This window comes from Pelodiscus sinensis, chromosome 3 (genome assembly GCF_049634645.1).
Source record: "Pelodiscus sinensis isolate JC-2024 chromosome 3, ASM4963464v1, whole genome shotgun sequence".
NCBI classification, from domain to species: Eukaryota; Metazoa; Chordata; order Testudines; family Trionychidae; genus Pelodiscus; species Pelodiscus sinensis.
In genome coordinates this window covers 154,880,488-154,900,175 of record NC_134713.1, presented here as the reverse complement: position 1 = coordinate 154,900,175, position 19,688 = coordinate 154,880,488, and the positions used below count along the sequence as shown (strand labels likewise).

Sequence of the window (19,688 nt, the reverse complement as noted above, 5' to 3'; positions counted from 1 at the left end):
GGTGCGGGGACCTTCCATCCGGGCTTGTGGAGCTCTCCTGAAGCCTGCCACACTAAGTAGCAGGTAGCCAGGCTGGTTAAAGGGGATGGCTGGGCATGACCCCCACACTAGTTTGAGACTGCCCCAGCCCTAAGCCTCCTCCTCCCACAGGGTGCCATTTAGGGAGGGTGGGAGTGGTTGAAGTTCCCCCTCCCCCAAGATTCCTACCAAGATGCTGCTCTTCTTCCCTTTCCTGTCCCTGTCAGGAAGTGAAGGGAAAGTGCACAGTTTGCTGCATTCCTCAACCTGGCTGGGCAGGGCAGGGGGCAGACGAGCTGACAGGGACAGGAAGGGGAAGAACAAGCTGTGTCCTGGTAGGAATCTCAGGGCAAGGGCCTTCGGCCCCCACTCCCACCTTCTCGCATCATCCCCACCTCCCCCCCACACACACATCAGCCCCCTGCCCTGACTCCTGCACCCCTCCACATTCCCACCCCCTGCCCTGGGCCCCTCCTCACTCCTAACCCTGATTCCTACACCCCCACAATCCCCAGCCCTCTGCCCTGAGGCCCTCCCCACACCTCAACAATTCTCAACCCCCTGCCTTAAGACCCCACACTCTACCCCACACTTAAATTTCTTACAGGTACTATTGTATCACAACACCCACCCCCAACTTCCTGCCCTGAGGAGCCCCCCCAGAAGGGCTTGCAATATGACAGTACCTATAAGGAATTTAAACTACAATCATCCTTTGATAATCATCCATTATTCTCAGCTTTTGGCAAACAGAGGCTTGGGACACCATTCCTGCCCATCCTGGCTAATAGCCATTGACGGACCTAACCTCCATGAATTTATCTAGTTCTTTTTTGAACCCTGTTATAGTTCTGACCTTCATAGCATCCTCTGGCACGGAATTCCACAGGTTGACCATACATAGTGTGAAGAAATACTTCCTTTTGTTCGTTTTAAACCTGCTATCTATTCATTTCATTTGGTGACCCCTAGTTCCTGTGTTATGAGGAGTTAATAACACTTCTTTATTTACGTTCTCCACGCCAATCATGATTTTCTAGACCTCTAACATATCTCCCCTTAATCAGCTCTTTTTCAAGATGAAAAGTCCCAGTTTTATTAATCTTGCTTCATATTGAAGTAGTTCTATTCTCTTAATAATTTTTATTGTTCTTCTCTGAACCTTTTCCATTCCAATATAATTTTTGAGGTATATAGGGGTTCCACATTTGCACATAGTATTCAAAATGTCGGCATATCAAAGATTTATTTAGAGGCAATATGATATTTTCTGTCTTATCTATCCCTTTCTTAATGATTCCCAAAATTCTGTATGTTTTTTTCACTGCCACCGCACATTGAGTGGATGTTTTCAGAGAACTATACACAATGACTCCAAGATCTCTCTCTTGAGTGGCAACAGCTAATTTAGACCACATCATTTTATATATAGAGAGAGAAAGAGAGAGAGAGAGAGGTGGGATTGTTTTCCAATATGCATTATTTTGCATTTACCAACATTGAATTACATCTGCCATTTTGTTGCCCAGTCACTCACCCTGTTTTGTGAGAATCTTTTGCAGTGGTTTGCAATCTTGCTTGGAACTTAACTATCACAAATAGTTTTGTATTCACTGCAACATTTGCCCCATCACTGTTTACCCCTGTTTTCAGATCATTTTTTAATATGTTGACTAGGCCTGGCTCCATTGCAGACCCTTGGGGACCCCACTAGCCACCTCTCTCCATTCTGAAAACTAACCATTTATTCCTACACGTTGCTTCCTAATTTCTTAACCAGTTACCTGTGCATGAGAGGACCTTCCCTCTTATCCTGTGACAGCTTATTTTGCTTAAGAGCAGCTGGTGAGGACCTTGCCAAAGTATTTCTAAAAATGTAAATACACTGTACAGTAATTCCTCATTTAACACGTGCCCGCTTAACACGTTTTCGCGATAGCACGGGGTTTTTTTAGGGAACGTTTTTTGAATTACACGACCGTCCCCAGAATAACACGATTTCCCCAGCCATGTGAACTGAGGAGCCGCAGGGGATACCATGGATCTCAGCTGCATTGCCACCTCTGGTTCCCCGGGTTCTGCCCGGGCAGCACTCAGCCGCCAGTGATGGCACCGGCTACACACTGACTCACCCGTGCCTGCAGATTGTGGCCTAGAACTCACAGAGCCTCCTTAAGCTGTCCCTGATGTACAGCAGAGTCCAGCTTAATGCAAGTGCTTTATGGACAGACACAACCGCTGTGTGTGTGTGAGGGGGGAGGGTATTTTATCTTTACTCCCCTCAGAGATCGCGGCTGAGATTCTATCCTGCCCAGCTCATGCACCAGCTCAGCGGCTGCCTTTCACAACAGAGGGACACGGCGCTCTGGCCAACCTAAACCTATCTTTCCTATGTCCCTCCCCTACACAAGAGGGCATGCCCAAGAGTCCTATCCAGTAGGATGCACTGGCATCTAGCCTAGTAATAGCCACTTCAAGGTCCTTTAAAGCAAAACATGCCAATCTGAGGGCTGTGATAACTCTGAGGAAATTGCTACGGCACGTCCCACAGTAACAAACATGAAGAGGCTGCGGCTTCCTTGCCATCTGGGTTTCCTAAGGAAGGGTGGACCCGTCTACAGAGAGAAGGGTAAAGGGAGGGAGCATAGGGCTGGGGAGGAAAGCACTAGGCTTCCACAACATCCGATAAACATCTCTGTTCTCTCCATCCTACATCACAACAGTGTGAAAGCAGAGCAAGTGAGAGAGCCAAGGATTCCGTCTGGTTTTCTCATCCATCCTTTTTCTTTACTGTTACAAGAATTAAAGAACTGGGGGGTGGAGGTGAGGGGGAGAAGAGGGGAAGGAAGCAAGCGTGAGTTTGGTCATTAGATGCCAGGGCTGCTGCCAATCACCTGGCTGATCAGACTAGCAAAAGTGCAGACACACAGTCCGTCTCTGAGGTGCACCCTGCCGAGTCTCTGCTTTGCCTGTTGCACAGCACAGCAGTTAATACCAACCAGAGCCATGTTAAGGGGAAACACTATTACAGGTGTTAGAGTCACCAACTCGCTGACAAATGGGCCATGTCAATGCTATACACAAGCAGTCTGGAATGCAAACCTGGGCGCTGGCTTGATGGACAGGAGCAACAGCCAGGGAACTGGAAGTGTGGGGGTGGTACTGGCACAGAAAGAGTCGGTTTTGTAATGCGTCACTGTGTTGATTGATAAAGCAAAGGGGAAGAGCAGCTAGTAAAGTAACAGGGTAAGAGTGAGCAAAAGGAAAAATTTAGGCATAATCTCAGGCAAATAAGTGGCTTTGAATTCCTTTAGATTGAAGAAGCAGCTCCCAAGAAAGTACCTGGCCAATTACTCCCAGCTGTATGGGATGCTCAAGCACAAGTGGATGGGGGACCATGAGCAACATCAGCCTAAGTCTAGAACTAGACCAGTCAATGGGTCTTGCCCAGGCTGTGCAACTCAGGGCATGGTAGTATGGCGGCAGAGCACACAAAGACAACAAGAAATGGGAGTCGGGAGCGGAGACAGAGAAGCCAGGGTGTAGAGAGGGAGATATGGAGGCAGATCTGGGAGGGAAGGTTGTGTGGAGGATGGAGGTGGTGGGAGATGTGGAGGAGGCAGCACCGGCACCTGAGTGCGTTTGGGCTTGTGTTTATGACTGTGATTTAGACACAGGGGTCACAGAATCTGTGACTTCCAAAGACATCTGGGACTTCAGTCGACACCGACTGGGAGCTACAGGGGGGCCCCGCTGCTCTCATCTACTGTGGGTGGCAGTGGGGGACCCACACCACTTTCCACGGGCAGCGGGGCGGGGGAGAATAGCTCCTGGCCACTATGGAGGATCCCTGCCACTTCCCTGGGCTGCAGGGAGGGAGGGGGAGAACCGGTGGAGCTTTTCCCCTCCGTGGGTGGCAGGCAAGATCCCTGGAGCTTGGAGCCATCAGCAGGAGGGGAACACTAGAGCTCCGAGATGGCATGGATAGTGGGGTCCCTGGAGCTCCCAGCCCACTTGCAGCTGCCCAGACTCTCCTTTTGGCATGGATATTTTTATTAAAAGCCAGGGACAAGTTACTGACTTCTGTGAGTTTTTCATTTTATCCGTGACCTGCCCACAACTTTTGCTTAAAATTATCCAAAATCTTAGCCTTAACTTTGACACATCAAATTATTTCCCCCTCATTTCCAAGCAGTTTTATTGTTGCCTAAAAACTGGCTTGAAGAGATAAATTCAGGCAGGCAAGGGCTAATACTCAGGATTTAGATTTTTGCATTTAAGAGGCATTTTGCAAAACTTATGACTAAAGCTAATCATGAAATACTGCAGACAAAGTCACTGTGTTGCCATAGTGGTAGGCCCCTGATAAAAATACAGAAGTAATGGTTAAAAAAATTCAAAGAAACGTATAGTGATAAGAGTGCAGTGTTTGGGACTGTTACTTGTAAGACGTACAGAAGGATGAATTAAAACATAAAACTGTATTTTTTCAAAAAATAAAACTGATCAGTTCACTGCTTGGGTTCAGGCTGAGTGAGGTGCAAAATGTAACAGCTAGCTCACACTGCAACATTTTTGGGGTGAAATAAGTGTTTTTAGTTGGTGCAGGGAAATAATTTTAAGCAGTGGCGCCAGATGTCTCTCCTACACTGTATGTATGCATATACTACACACACTAGTGTCCACATCAGACTCCCAGATTATGGTTCCAGGTGCCTTTTGAACTTTCAGATTGCCTGGCTGGACAACGTCAGCTGGGTATGTCTTTAAGATAGGGCACAGAGCAGTAACTGCCTGGAGACTCTCCCATTGCCCAGACAGTTACAGTCAGGGGAAGGAGGAACAAGATTCCTTACTTCCTTCCCGAGTCTTACCTCACTTCTGAGCCACCCATTTGACAAACGAGAGGCAGTGCAATCGCTACCTGAAGTCCCAAGCAGTGACAGCCAAACGTGCTGCGTTGTGCTTGCTGCAAACTCCTGTGCCCTACATAAACCATACCACTTTTCCATGGCCTTGGTCACATTTGTTACCATGTGTAGAATCCTTACTACTCTAAGGAGTCCTAAACCAGCCAACCCCAAAACCTCATGCTAGTTTTTATATTTGTCCTTTTCCCTACTCAAAGATCTTAAACATTGTGGTTCCAAGCTAGTGGAAAAGTTAGCATATTTTACACATTAAAACTCCATCTGTATCCTGTGCAAGTGTTCAATATAAATATAGCTTTGGGGTACTGCTTTTTTTACTGGACTAATTGAGGGCTATAGATCTAAGTTGTCCAGCGCCCCCACTGAGCTGTCTCAAATTCTTGCTTAGGGGCTTAAGTATCTTGCAGTTAAAATATTTCAGTTCAAGTCCCGTATTGATTTTCAGCTGTAACCGATGAAAGTGCCAGGATAGAGTAACACTTGAGTGATTGTCTTCATTAAGACACCTTCTTTTGGTCAAGTATCATCTTTCCTTAGTGTCGGTCAAATGGTGTAATTTATTCAAACTTGTCTGGAAAGTGATAACATCTAAAGATGCCTGCAGACAACTTACTGAATTTTTATTCTATAATAGAGAATTGCATAGATAGTTCAAAGCCTTTTTAGAACCTAGTAAGTACCAAATGTTCCACCTGGCAAATCATAATCCTAATATTTTTTCCATTTTCTCAGGCTTACTAGTTCCTAATTTTAACACACACCCCTTCTTCCTTTGCTAGTTATTTAACAGACACTATATACAATGCTACACAAACAAATACCATTTATGAATGATCAAGGAGGAATATTTAGATCACAAACTCTTCAGAATAGAGACTTTGCCTGTGTCTTTGTTGGTGCAGCTTATTTGATGCCATATTCAAAGAATATATCTCCAACTCCCATAACTACAGGCTGGTGTAAATCTTCAGTGCAGTGCCAGGGTATGTTTTACTTTCTGCTCTATGCTGTGGTATTACCTTGCTAAGTGATTAAAGTGATTGAAATCAGTCCTGTGCAAAGTTTTGAAGGCCATTTGTTAAATACTTTGAGATCTGTTACAAAGAAAACACTGAGATCCTCTACAAAGAAAAGAGCAAGCTAAAGTGTGTGTTACTCTAGCAAGAGATGAGCTAAGAGAAATCAAGAAACTCCAAATTGTGAACAGCTTTATCTGAAAAGGAAAGTGCTCCCAAATAATGTTCTCTCCCAGCAGCAGGTTACAGTTTGACAGCTTCAGCCAAGTGGAAGAAAAACCACACCGTGCTTAATTAGTAACTGAACAGACCTATACTATCCCCTGCATGGTATGACAATAGACTTGGGTAAATGACTCAATGGTTTTGGTCTGCCATATGACCAGGAATATTGTAGGAGTAAATATATTGACTATGGAGGACTATTAAAATACAGAAGCTTTACAGGGTGAGATGCTTTGGGCAGGGGCCATACTTTTGTTCTTTGAATCGCATCTAGTACATGACCCCCGTCCATGGCTCGTGATGCTATTCTTTATTGCAATACACATTAATAAGTAACAGTGACAGAGTCAAAGCATCAGAATGAGGAGGTTTAGGACCTACCAAATGAAGGCACGAGGAAAAATGCTTGAGCTGAATAGAAGCATCTAAAAAGGCTATTGCTACTCAAGACATTTTTAAGAACCCAAGGAAGAAGGGGGTCCATGAAAGCAACAATGGCCTTTAAAGCAATGATAAGGGTAGAGTATTAATAAATGAAATATATAGAAAATTAAATAACCCGCCCCAGCCTTCACTAAGAGTAAGAAAGAGAGGTCAGAATGAGATACACTTGCCAAAGGAGACAGACTTAATGGATTCAGGATCATGCCAGAACAGACAAGTCAAACAGTTAGGACATCAGAAAACTGTCAAAATTCCAAGGCCAGATGAGACGCATCCCGGCATCGAGAGGAATGCAGCAGAGGAGAATGGAGCTTGGCAGTTTCTGCTCTGGAAAGAACTTAAACAACAGTTTTTGCATCCAGATTGAGGAGCTGGATGGACAGAAGAACGTGTATTGGATTGGCACTAGTCAGGATTCTTGCTAATTTGAGAACACTAATGTCTCCATCACTTTAAAAGGGCTCCCACAATTAGGCAAAATGACAATGGGAGTGTATCTAGCTCTGCACATATTGCCATCTGTAGAAAGCCCCGTCACAAGCTTGCCATGCCAAACCTTTCTGGAATCTATTCTGAAAGTATCATGCAGCCCTTAAGTATTCACACCACATGCGTGGGTTTACTAAATACCCTGCTCTGCTCGTTGTAGCACTCTGAACTCCTTGGGTGTTGATGGGTAGTGGTTTTACACATATAATATCCCTTTGCAAATGGGTTTAAAGCCAAGCATTAAACAGTGAAACAGGAAATTTTATGACAACCAAAAAGAAAAGGAGTATGATTTCCTTTCAAAACAACAGGGTAAGTTTGTTCAATTTAACAAAGTTACTGATTTACACCACTGAGAGAGGAGCATCAGATTTATGGAAGGACATAAAAATGTCACGTATAAAATTATCCTATAACCAAGTAGGTGTGCATGTGTGCGTTGGGGGGAGGATTTTAATTTATTGCTGGACTAACAGTGTGTGTGTGTGTTTGTGCATGCATGATTGATTAAACTATAATGAAATCTGAGTTTGCATCTGTATGTATAGAAGTATATGAATTCTATGTCCATACATTGATATTGAAGCATCTAGGTATTGTGTGTGTACACACATGCACATATTTCATTGTAAATTAACCATATATATCTATTGTGTGTGTCCAGAAACAAATTAAGGGCATCATTCATCTAAGTCTTAAACTGTAATTTGTCACTTCATTGAAAACTTGTTAAAATAATCATAAGAAGGTTGTTCTTCAACCAAATATTCAAGGTAGATTTCCGATTACTCAGTGTCATGTTTATGTTTTAATCCAAATATGCCTAACAGGCTGCGATATCAAAACCTGGCTCTAATATTATTGTAATTAAGAGTCTGCTAAAACTTAGATACCTTTTTAAATACTAGAGAAGTTTCCTAGAAGTGGCACAGAAAAGATTATGGACATTTTTTGGTAAGCTCTCTTTTCTAGTGTTTAATAATGTTGATTTAGACCCCAAAGGAAAAAAAAAACACACATCCATCTGCTCTAAAGAGTCCTGGCAGGAGAACTGTTACTCTAACAGTACAATCTTTGTGGCTAGCCTGAAGCCAGAGAACAAATGTTAGTCCCACTGCTTGTAAGAAGACAAATCAGCACCAGTTTTAATTAACTTTAATGGTTTGGAAACTAGACCAGACAAACTTGCTTAACTAGCAGAATTTAAACAAGCAAAAACCAGCTGGCTGCCCTGTTCCTTCCCTAGAATGTGTTCATCCATTCACAGATAAAGTGACATTTGTGTCATTTACACCTTTTTATACTATTTTTTTGCCATTTTAAAATAAACTAAACTTTGGACAGGACACGTTTCAAATTATAGTCCAAGTCTCTCTGGAATCCATAAAAAACAAGCTGTTTCTACAAAGTACCCAGGTCTATGCATCTTTGTAAACTGGAGAGGCCAGGCCAGGATGTACTCTGTGCAAACAACTCCTCTCCCCCCAACCCCCAGACACAGGAAATGAGCAAAGCCAGAGCTCTCAGTTTAAAGTTGCTTATTAATAACCAGCTGTATTACAACAGCAGCTAGAGACTCCAATCAAAATTGAAGCCCTGTTGTGCTATACACTGTCCAGCTCCACACCAGGAGACTGTCCTTACCTCATGCTCCCTGGGCACAGCTACATTGCAGCCAGAGATACAATTTCTGCCTCTGGCAGATGAACACATGCTAGCTTGGATCAAGCTAGTGAATCAAAAATAGAAGCATCACCATAGTAACATGGGCAGCAGCTTGGGCTAGATGCCAGAGTCCTGCCTCCTCAGAGGTCTAGGTGAACATCATGGCAACCCTGCTATTTTGAGCATGCTAATGTGATCAGAGCTCACACATGCACAGCTGTCTGAACTGGAAATTGAACCCCTAGTGGCAGAGTAGATGTCTGCTGAGTAGACAAAGCATGGAAGGGGAAACAGAGGAACAGAGCGGTGAAGTAGTTAGCTCAACATCACAGGGCATGTCAGTGGCAGAGCTAGCAACAGAAACGAGGCCTCATGAGTGCAAGCTTGTGGCCCTATCCATTAGACCATACTATGCTGTCTTCTTCCATCTGACACGAGGGCTTGTTAGGGGAATTTGAACCCAGCTCCTTCCATATTTTAAGCAAGAGCCATAGCTCTGGACCAGCAAACAACTTGAAATGAATGTTTTCAGTGAATGAGCCGAGCAGGCAGAGTTCTTCCTGGGAGTGCTGATTTCTCAGTGCATATTGTCTTCTTTCATCTTCAAGGGTCTCAAAGAACTGCCACCCTAGCACAGCAGCCAAATACATATGCTGCTGAAAGCCTGAGTAGAAAGTGTTGCCATTTCCTATGTTACTATTGCTGGAAAGAACAATTAGCCCTTTTTATCTTGAAAACTCTTTGCAAGCATTAATTTTCACAATATCCATGTAAGGTAATTAATGGTAGGTGTTATCCCCATTTTATAGATGGGAAAACGGAGGCGTGAGTAAAATAAGTAACTTGCCAGAAGTCAAAGACAGAGTCTGAACTGGGTCTGAAATTCACGAGTTGCTGTCCCCCTATCCTGTGTATCTTGACACAAATATATTTCCTTACTAAACTATCAGACAAGGTTTATGTTCACTCCTTGCCACTGCCAGAGCAGAGCAGAATCTTGGAAGACAAAAGATCTACTTCTGATCTCATTTACACCAGGGTAAATTGGGGCTAGCTCCACTGAACTCAGTGGAATTTGTAATGCTGTGGGAGCAGAGTCAGGACCATATTGTATGGCAGCATATGTTTTCAAGAAAGGTTTTTTTTGTCTGTTTAGCTAACTGGGCTGAAGACAAGCATTTGAATGTTACACCATGTCTGCACTAGAAACTTTTGCCAGGACAGCTATGTCAGTTAGGGGTGTGATTTGGGGGCAAAAAAAGCCCCTACTGTATATACAATTATTGTGGCATAAAAATGCTTTTGATAGCACAGTTTATTCTGTTCATTTAACTGTGTATAAGTGATAGCAGCCAAAGCCCTTTTTTGCCAGTACAAGCTGCATTCTAGTAGGGCATTGGCAATAGCAGTCCTGGCAAAGTTTTTAAGTAGACTAGGCCTTAAACTTGTAAATGTGAAGTTAAAGTACATAAATTACATAATTTGGAAAAATAAAAAATTATGTACAAATAGGAATCTTAGGAACCAGTAAATGAAGAGTAAGGAAATCAAGGAAGCAAGATCAGGTGATTAAGACACTAGATTAGAATTCAGAAGATCTGGATTCAATTCTGGTTCTTCCTGAATGGCTTGGATAAGTCCACTTCCTTTATTTTGCCTATACAGTGTGAGAACTCCTTAGGTAGTCATGGTCTTCTAGTGTGTGTTTGTGGTCTCTTAGTGTGTCTAAGTCATGGTGCCCCATTTTTGCCACTGTAACTCAAGTAGTTTTTACTGACACTTTACATACTGCTGCTAAAAATTACATTTAATATAGTTTGCTGGCTTTTGGCATAAATATAAGGCCCATTTCAATAAAATCAATTGGAGTGTTAATTGAGCAGGAAATGAGCAAAAGCGTGTTTCCATTTTTTGAAAGCATCAAATACTTACATTTAGTAGTGTAAGAATTTCTATTAAAATCAAATGCATTAAGAGTTTAATCACTTTTTATATTTCTTACAGAGTTAAAATCTTGTAACAGGTCAACTTATATTTTTAGATATTCCTTTGACTGACTGTTCAACTACCATTTCGTTCATAAGAAGTCTTCCAATTTTCAAGGGAGTACTTCCATTTTACCAAAGTACAGAACTAGTTACATCTAATGCCAGATGATCACAAAAATAGTTTGTTTTTATTTAGAGGTATACAAAATAAGAAAGCCTTACAAATGTGACTCATTTTCTTGTATTTTACTAGACTACTAGCAGCTTCTCCCAACCCGGTACACGAAGGGGCTGTACTAAATGTAGAATGCTTGTATCCTGGGTATGGCAAGATATTTTAAATGGTTAGCATAATCTTCCTAATACCCTGGTTTTGTTAAAAAAATCATTTTTATCAGAAGGATGTTACCATCCATGCTAGGTGCTGTACTAGCACATGGGAAGACACTGTATCTCAAAGATTGCACAATCTTTACAGACAAGACATGAAAGCAAAATTACATTGGTATGTTAGATCTTGGTTTGTTATGGTTTCTTCCTTCCTCCCCATCTCAGGATCATCTTTTCCTGTTATCCTTCCTTCTTGTATCCAACCTGCTCTGTAATAGGTGTCCCAGTGTACCCTCCTCCCCTTCTATCTTACCAACCCCTTGCCACATGTAACAACCTCTCATCATGAGGCAAAGCTCAGGACCTAAGCATACTTAGTTGGTGTGTTACCCAGAGATTCAGGTTCATTGGAAGATGGAGAAGGGAAGACAGACAGAGACCGTGCTCATGGTCAAAGCTTGCTATAGTTTCCTGTGGGCAAGTGCTTCATTTATCTCCATGCAGTCAAGGACAATTCTATGCTGTCTGTGTACGTGTGGGCCAGTGCAGTACCCTCTCTCTGTGGAGATTTTCTGTGAATGGGGGGGGCGATCGGGGGAAAGATCCCACATTCTCTTATTTGCTTCCAACAGACATTGACAGTTCCTCTGCAGAGGGGTGGATTATTATTATTCGATTCTTCCTTGGAAAGGATCCTTGGGAGAAGGGTCACAGTCACACATGACTCCACCTGCCTCTAGCAGGCCCTTTTCTTCTCTTTCTCTCACTATATGGAATGATTTGTGGATATGCACTGTACTGCAAACATTCATTTATAGGAATGAATCACATGCGCATGCCCATCCGTTCTAAAGAAACGCAGTCTATACAAACAATGAACTCAATCACTTCTAGAAATTTCTGAGTGCTACTTGTGTCGCTAAGTTTGACTTGGTAGAAATAAAGATGTTAGCAGGGATGCAATCAGAGCAGAGAGTCACAAATGGTAAAAGCTATTGTTCATCAGCCTTAGCTAATTTTAATCTACATATTATTTCACCACACCGTATCTCCCCAGAGAGTTTTGCTATATTAGCAACATACACATTACTATTTTAAAATTGCTCCTTGACCACTTACCCTCCTCTGTTTCTAGAAACACTTACGAATGACCTGTAGGACAAGGGTTCCTTATGCAGAGCCTTCATGAAAATGTTATTCAGTTACTTGCTCTTGAACATGCCAATACCTCTCTGTAGAGTGCCCCAGCAATACAGCTGTGTGGGCCAGAGACTTCCAAGTAGTCCACGGCTTTCAGCAGCACAAAGATGAATGACAACAAGTGAGGCAAAAGCAGCATGCATTACACTGTTCTTTGGGAGACTAGAATGAAGGGAGCCTCAACTACCATCAACATCTTCCCCCCTTTATTTCAGACCTTATTGTCACACAGCTCTAACGTGCCTTATGTAGCAACTCCACCAACACAGTTGCTCTAGGAAGCAGTATGGAGAAACCTGTAAGGCCACAGTATGAAAGCTCAGCTAGTGGGCCCCTGCCTTTATGAAGGTGAATCGTAGACTTCCTTCCACTGGTCAACTCTGTAAGTTGGTGCCACGGGACTATTGCCCAGCCTTTTTCTTACCTCGTCCATCCCCTTTGTTTAGTTGCTAGAACTGCTAACCTCATACAATTATTTACTGAGCCAGCAAATGTCCAGCCCCTGTATGGTGAGGCGATTCCTTGGGTGGCCCTCCCCTTTGTGCATCTGTGTAAGTGGATGGGCATAATTTGTAAACCAGAGAAAGATCTGAACTTTCTACGTAGGTCTAGGAAAGCCAATTATTCTAGTCAACTCTCTTATGCTATTCTAGTCTGTCCTAACATCTCCAGGTTCTTATGCTAGGCCCATCATTGTGGTATCTGAGACTGTAGGCAGGGGCTGACAGCAAAAAAAAGATGTGGTTTGTCACAAGGCACTCATTTGTCACATCCCTTGGACATGAAAAGCAGAGCAAGAAAAAGTTAGTGTCCTCTTTCACTGATTGATAGTGTGTTTAATATAGGACAATACCCTATTCTATTAAACAAGTCTTTTATAATTCTATTATCTGTAGAATAAATCAGCATAATGTTTGCAGTAACAGCTCAATTACTGAGTGCAAGATTAAATGCTAACATATTCAATTAAGATACTCCATAAAAATTCACTTCTGAAATCTGCTTTGGCAACTGCTGGCACCTGTCGCTGTATATATGACAAACCTATATTTGACATCTGAGAAAAATCTGCAGTCATGTGAATTCAATGCTTGCAATCCCATTTTTTGGTTATGTGGCTTGAACCAATATTTGTAATTATGTCAGGGTTTGGAACTCCTTTGAGTCAGCAAACCTCAATGTGAAATTAAAACCTAACTGTTTAAAGCCTTTTTAACTTGACCTTCTGCATCCTACAACCACCCACACTATGGCATAGTTATTAACTGAGCTTCATCTGCAGGGATTTCACTTCCAACTTGTACAGTAATCAGTGAAAAAAAACAACATTAGAAGGTCTTTCACTACTGAAATAATTTATAGTTAATATATAATATATATATTTAATATTACATTACAAATTTGATTTCTTTGCTACTGTCATTAAGAAGTAGGCATTTTACCATGACCAACTGTATTAAGATTTTCACTGTTTACCTATGTCTTTAAGAGGTCTCTATATAGAAAATGTTACTAATGGCCTGTTTTAAATGGGCTCTGTTGTACAGCATATATACTTAGTCCAGTGCATCTTTCTCTCTCCTGTCCTCCAAAGGGGCCGCTTTGCCTATTTCATTATAATATCACATTAGCAGTTAAACATATTCCCAAATGAACACACTGAGAAGATGGGCTACAGGAGATTTTGGTTCAAAACAGTTATGGCAACTCCTGCTCTCTCAGGTGCTAGCAATGTGTTGATCAGAAAGGGAGATTGGATCTGAATCATTTATCCCTCCTGTAAGCCTGCTAAAAGGGCAAAAGAAGAGGGTAGAGTATATCTGGACAACATCCCTCCACTCAAAATTTTACCAATTCTCAGAAGTTGTGGTCTCAGAAAGGGCACAGTCTCTTTGGAGTGCTTTATGTCAGCTTGGAGAGCTCAGACTTAAGTATCTAGGACAAAAACTAATTAAGTGTGAACCCTCCTACTAATTACAGAAAGCCTCTCTCAACATCATCAGGTTTCATTACAAAGTAATGGGGTTTTAAAATTTTAAAAATATTTGTTGTTCAGTAAAATATATTTTCCATTTCAAAATGGTGCTAGAATATAAATTATTTGTTTTATCCACAGTTGTTATTCAATATTTTAAAATTAATTTTAAGAGACAGAGGATTGTCAAAGATAAGATTTATTATAGTGTTTTTATTAACAAACGTTCATTGGAAAGTTCTGCATGTGTTAACAGAGCAGGCACATTGGCTTCAATGTTTGGCATTTGACTGTCAACAGAATTGCACTTCACTGTTATAGTTCTGTTACAATGTTGTGAATATTCAGGGCAAGACTCATACCCAGCCTTTCTCACTGTACTGTTCAGTGGGTGTTTCTGATCATTTTGGTCAGCCTTCAAAAGTTGGTCTGTGTGTGATGAATTCTGATTTACCTTGATTTCAGCTATATTCTGTTTTAATACTGAAGTGCTCTTGTCATCATTCCCATTTACTTCAGTACCTTTTAAATCACACTCGTCTCTGTTTTTACAGAGTCTCTTTTGATTATCTGATACATTTTTCTCAGCTTCAGAAGGTGGCTTTATTAGGGAACCAGCACTCCTGCACATTAATGGTGAGGAGCTGGTCACCTTTGGAAGAATTCTTACACTCTTTTCTGCATTCTGAAGACTAGTTGCATCTTTCCTGTTTATTCTGTCGTGTGTTTGGAACTGCTGCACTGAATGGAGAAAAAAATTTCTAGGCAGAGAGTTCTGCATCATGGGTCTTTTCAGTCTCCCCTGAAGACAACCGCAATGGAGGACATGTTGCACTGGGGGAACATAGCTTTCAGCAGCTTGCTGTAAAATATTTACAGGTGGCACAGAGTTTTGGATCTGCACAACATTGCCAGATGATGGGGCACACTGGTAGCAGAAAGTGTCACTTAACTGCTGACACGAGTGCGGACTCCATTTCATATCTACCTGCCTATATGCATCTGGACAGCTGCACTTCCTGTTCTGAGAGCAGAATGGGCACATGGTACACTGAGTGACACATGGCTTTACTGTGGCTGAACCAGCTTCATTTGTGATGCCTTTATTCAATTCACTGTTATATGCTGAATGCACAGACATGCATGCATTCTGGGGTCTGCCATTGAAGAGTTCTGTGCAGATGTGGGTTTCTTCATAACTTACTTTCTCTGATGAAGTACAATTATTTGTATGTGATGCGAGAGGTTCTAACTCATAATGTTCATGCTCCATTTCTGGCTTTTGCCCTCCAGAATCCAACTGAAATGTGCCCACAGAATGTGCTTTGTTTTGTCCCCGGTCTCCTTTGCTTCCTGACAAAGCTTGGGAGAAGACATTACATTGCAATTTTTTTGGCAGAGGAATCTGACCACAAGTGCCTTGGGGTCCAAGGCAACGGCACATGCATTGGAAAAAGAAGGTTGCAAAAGCCCAACTAATGCACATTATAAGCATCATGAAAGTGCCAAGCTGGGTGTATGCTAAGACTGTGGAAGGCATCATCATGGCTCCAGCCACAAATGTGGTCAGCGCAGCCATTGCAATTGCAGAACCCATGCGGCTTAGAGAAAAGATGACTTTTCCTTCTCGGTCTGGATCAGGAGCTAAGCGGTAAGCAACTCCGTAGTGGACAGCAAAGTCCACAGATAAGCCAACAGCTACAGAAATAGTGACAGACTCTAACACATTTAGCTCCCATCCAAGAAGAACCAGAGAGCCAACAGTGACAAATATAGTGCCGGCGATTGAAACTATGGCATAAAGGCTTATAATTATATTCCAGGTTGTAAGTAGCATTACGCTAAATGCAACAGCAACTGAAAGACCCATGGCAATCAAAGTACCATCAGAAAGACTGTCCTGAAGGTCATAGAACTCTAAGTTACTCACAAACCAACCATTGCCAAGACCCTCAGGGGCAGAACTAAGCTCATTTGAAATCCATGAATCCACCTCTCGGTAGAACTGATGCATTTTCTCATAAGCCAGAGTGAAGAGGTAGGTGCTTTGGAACTCCAATACCACGGCCCGGATGGTATCATTTATGTCAAAGCGAGGCCCCGGGGTTTTGCTGTACAAATGGTACCCAGTGCTTCTTTCTAACTCCATGATGGCCCTCTTGATGCATAATTCAAAAACTTCTTGTTTGTATGGAAATCTCCAGTGGCTGCAGCAGGGATAAAGAGCTGGCTCATCACAGTCCTGATTTTCCATCCACTGCTTAAATGTCTCAATAAAGCAACTTGCAAAGTCTTGCTCTTCAGTTTGGTAATAAAATGTCTGATTTCGTAACTTCTGGCAAAAATGTAAAATCCAGACCTGGGAAGCTGGGCTTGCAATATTAAAACTGCTGTCTAGTTTCAGCTTTCCTTTACTTTTAGGATTTAGAGGATCTCCATTATCTTCAGGAGAGACACCCCAGATTACTGTAATTGGCATGTGAAGTTCCTCTCCATGGTGGACGCGTTCAAACATAAACAGTTTTTTGTACTCTGCATCATAACGTTCAAAAGGGTGAGAGGACCTAAATACCTGAAACTCAGAGAGCTCCAGTGATGGTAATTTCATTTTTGGATTAACACACACAATATATGCTCCACCTATCGTTAAAGCAAGGAACCAGAACAGCCAAATATATCGAAACTTGATAACAATGCATGGCAAGACTTTTTCAAAAAATATCCTGGATGCTTCTGAGATTGCAAAAATAATCTTGTGGAACACCTGGTACAACACTGTGCAGCAGCCTTTGTTGCTATAGACCCTCTGCTGAGATTTTTTGAAGCAAGTGAATATATTGAGAAGATACCGTTCATGTAACACAACTACTGCCGGTAACCATGTTACCATTAAAACATAATTCACCAATATGGCAGTGCCAGCATAAACACCAAAACATCTGATTGCTGTAATATTGCTGACATAGTTAGCATAGAAGGCAGCCGCGGTGGTAAAACTGGTTACAAACATGGAAAGAGCAGCATGTTGCAAGGTGATGCTCACTGTCTCAGACGTGTTGGCATGAGATTTATCAAATTTTGTGTAATTCCAAACATCACACAGGACAAAAGCATCATCTGCTCCAATCCCAACAAGAATAATTAACGCAGTGAGGTTCATAAAGGGGAAAAACTCAAAATTAAATACTACCCGATAAAGAAAGTAAGATACAATCAAGGAACTAATTATTGCAAACATGGTCATCAGCGTGATAAACATGGACTTTGTGTATACACACATGACTAAGAGAACAATCACAATGGCTATGGCAGGATACACAGTATCCATTAATAGGTAATCTTGAAACAAACTATGTTTTATTCCAAACTCAATCCCTGTGATGGTAGTTATACCATCAGACGCATTCCAGTTCTCAAAATTATCCAGGTAAATGTTCATCATGCTTTCTCCTTTTTCTGTTGGAGAGAAAAGCATGCTGTACTTTAAAGCTGGCAAGACGTAATCAGCAGTCTTTGGGCTTAAAAAATCTTTGTCCACTAGATAGTGCAGAATCTGGTAAACAGCATTGTACTTTGTACATTTACGAGGCACATTTGTACACTTGAGCTGGTCCTTCCTTTTGGCTGCCACATCCCAGCAATCGGGCCCCAGGGTTCCGTTGTAGTAGTATTTGGCACATGTGCGAAGCAGCTTTAGGGTGTGAGAAATATCTCGTTCTACAATTTTTTGACATGATGATCTGTTGTTTAGAATGGCAATATAGTTGCCCAGTGTCCAGCTGGGACAGCATGAAGCAGCAGTGGTCCTCTGGCAGAGATCACCAAATTGGGAATGAGACCTTATCTGTGTAGAAACAGACACAGAGTTATAAAATCAGGGCATTTAAAAGGGGTGCTTCACATTTTATTTTTAAATTTCAAATAATTGACAGATCAGTTAATCCAGGAGGGATAAAAGTGACATTCAGGAAATTCTGGGCCATTACTTTGAATTCTTAAGCACCTGTACACACAGCCCCTGATCTTCTCCTCACACACATCAAAAAGTTCCTAGAGTCCCAAAAGTGTAAAAACTAGTATAAGCGATAGGGCAATCAGGTCCATATGATCAGAAATTAAGAACATTGTACATTAGTAACTACAGTCTAGTACACAGGACTGGGAGGAACCTTCTGGTGACTCAGTGGTAACTCTTTCATATAATCCTGTTCATAAATTCAACAAGCTCCATCTGAAAACTGGGTAGGTTGTCCCCACTATTCCTATTGGAAGGCTGTTCGAGAAACTCAGTCCTCTCAGGTTAGAAGTCATCTTCTACTGCCTGAAGGTGCACCAACTTTTTTCCCCCAATTGAGGTGCACTCTTCCCCTATAATGCTGCCTAATGTTTATTTTTGAACTAATAAGTTGCACAAAAGGTTGGTTAAGTTTTATTCCTTACCCCTCCTGAGATCACAAAGACCCTAGAAGCAGTAGGGACCTACCCTGACACCTCTAGCACAAATGCATGGGACAGCTCTAGGACAAACAGCTGTGTAACCTAAGCTGCCTTCGACAGTTGACTTGGTACACGAGCCACTGTTGCCTGACTTTTCCTTTGCATAACTAACACCTTGTCTACATATGACTACTTAGAAAGAGAAATTGATTTAGTAAAATCAGTTAAATTAGCTCCATCAGTGTAGAAACTTTTATTTCGGCTCAAAAGTGCCTCATACTTACTTAAACTTAAACTGGTACAGAACAGATTTAAGCTAAAATCAATATGGCGTACATTTAAACCAAAATAAATGTCCAAAAAGGGGTCTGTACTGATCTAATTACACCAGCTTCTTACCCCAACATAGTTAAATAAGTAACATTTTCTCAAGTAGACAGGTCTAAAAGTTAAGTAAGGGTGTGAAGAATTGAAGACTCCCAGATTCCATGCACACATTGCTAGTCAAAACTCCTGGCTTTGAAAGAACAGTGAATTGGAATCACTGGTGAAAACACTCCAGTATGGGCATAACTTCACTCACTTGAATTAATCCAGTGAATAAAGTTACGCATTTGCCTAAGTGTTTAAAGAGGTAGGCCCTGAAACCCATATCCATGCAGATTTCAGACGAGTTAAATATGAGACATACTACTTACTACTAATTTATACTGAAATTGCCCTGGGTTATCATCAATGATCACTTGTAGTACAGACAAAACCCAAAATTTGGGACTAGCATGATGGTTATAAAAGCTCTAATATGGACTTAATTTGATCAAACGATTCCTGAACAAGAATGACCTGACATTCCATAAAAACAGGATAATTCACATTTGATTGTTTCCAGATAAAAACACTCACACATGCAAACTCAGGAAAAAATGAACAACCTAATAAATAAAAGGAAGCACTGCAATAGCATATCTGT

General features: G+C 41.8%; 1 protein-coding gene across 7 annotated transcripts in view; it reads right to left on the bottom strand.

The window, feature by feature from the left end:
• Positions 1 to 14,474: 14,474 nt before the first annotated feature.
• DISP1 (dispatched RND transporter family member 1) overlaps positions 14,475 to 19,688 on the bottom strand; it is a 180,913-nt gene continuing 175,699 nt past the window's right edge. For all 7 annotated transcript variants that reach the window (XM_075925248.1, XM_075925250.1, XM_006115598.4 and 4 more), the window contains one exon: positions 14,475 to 18,125. In XM_075925248.1, the coding sequence (XP_075781363.1) occupies positions 14,484 to 18,125 (3,642 nt within the window). In that variant the 3' untranslated portion in view covers positions 14,475 to 14,483. The remainder of the gene's footprint in view (positions 18,126 to 19,688) is intronic.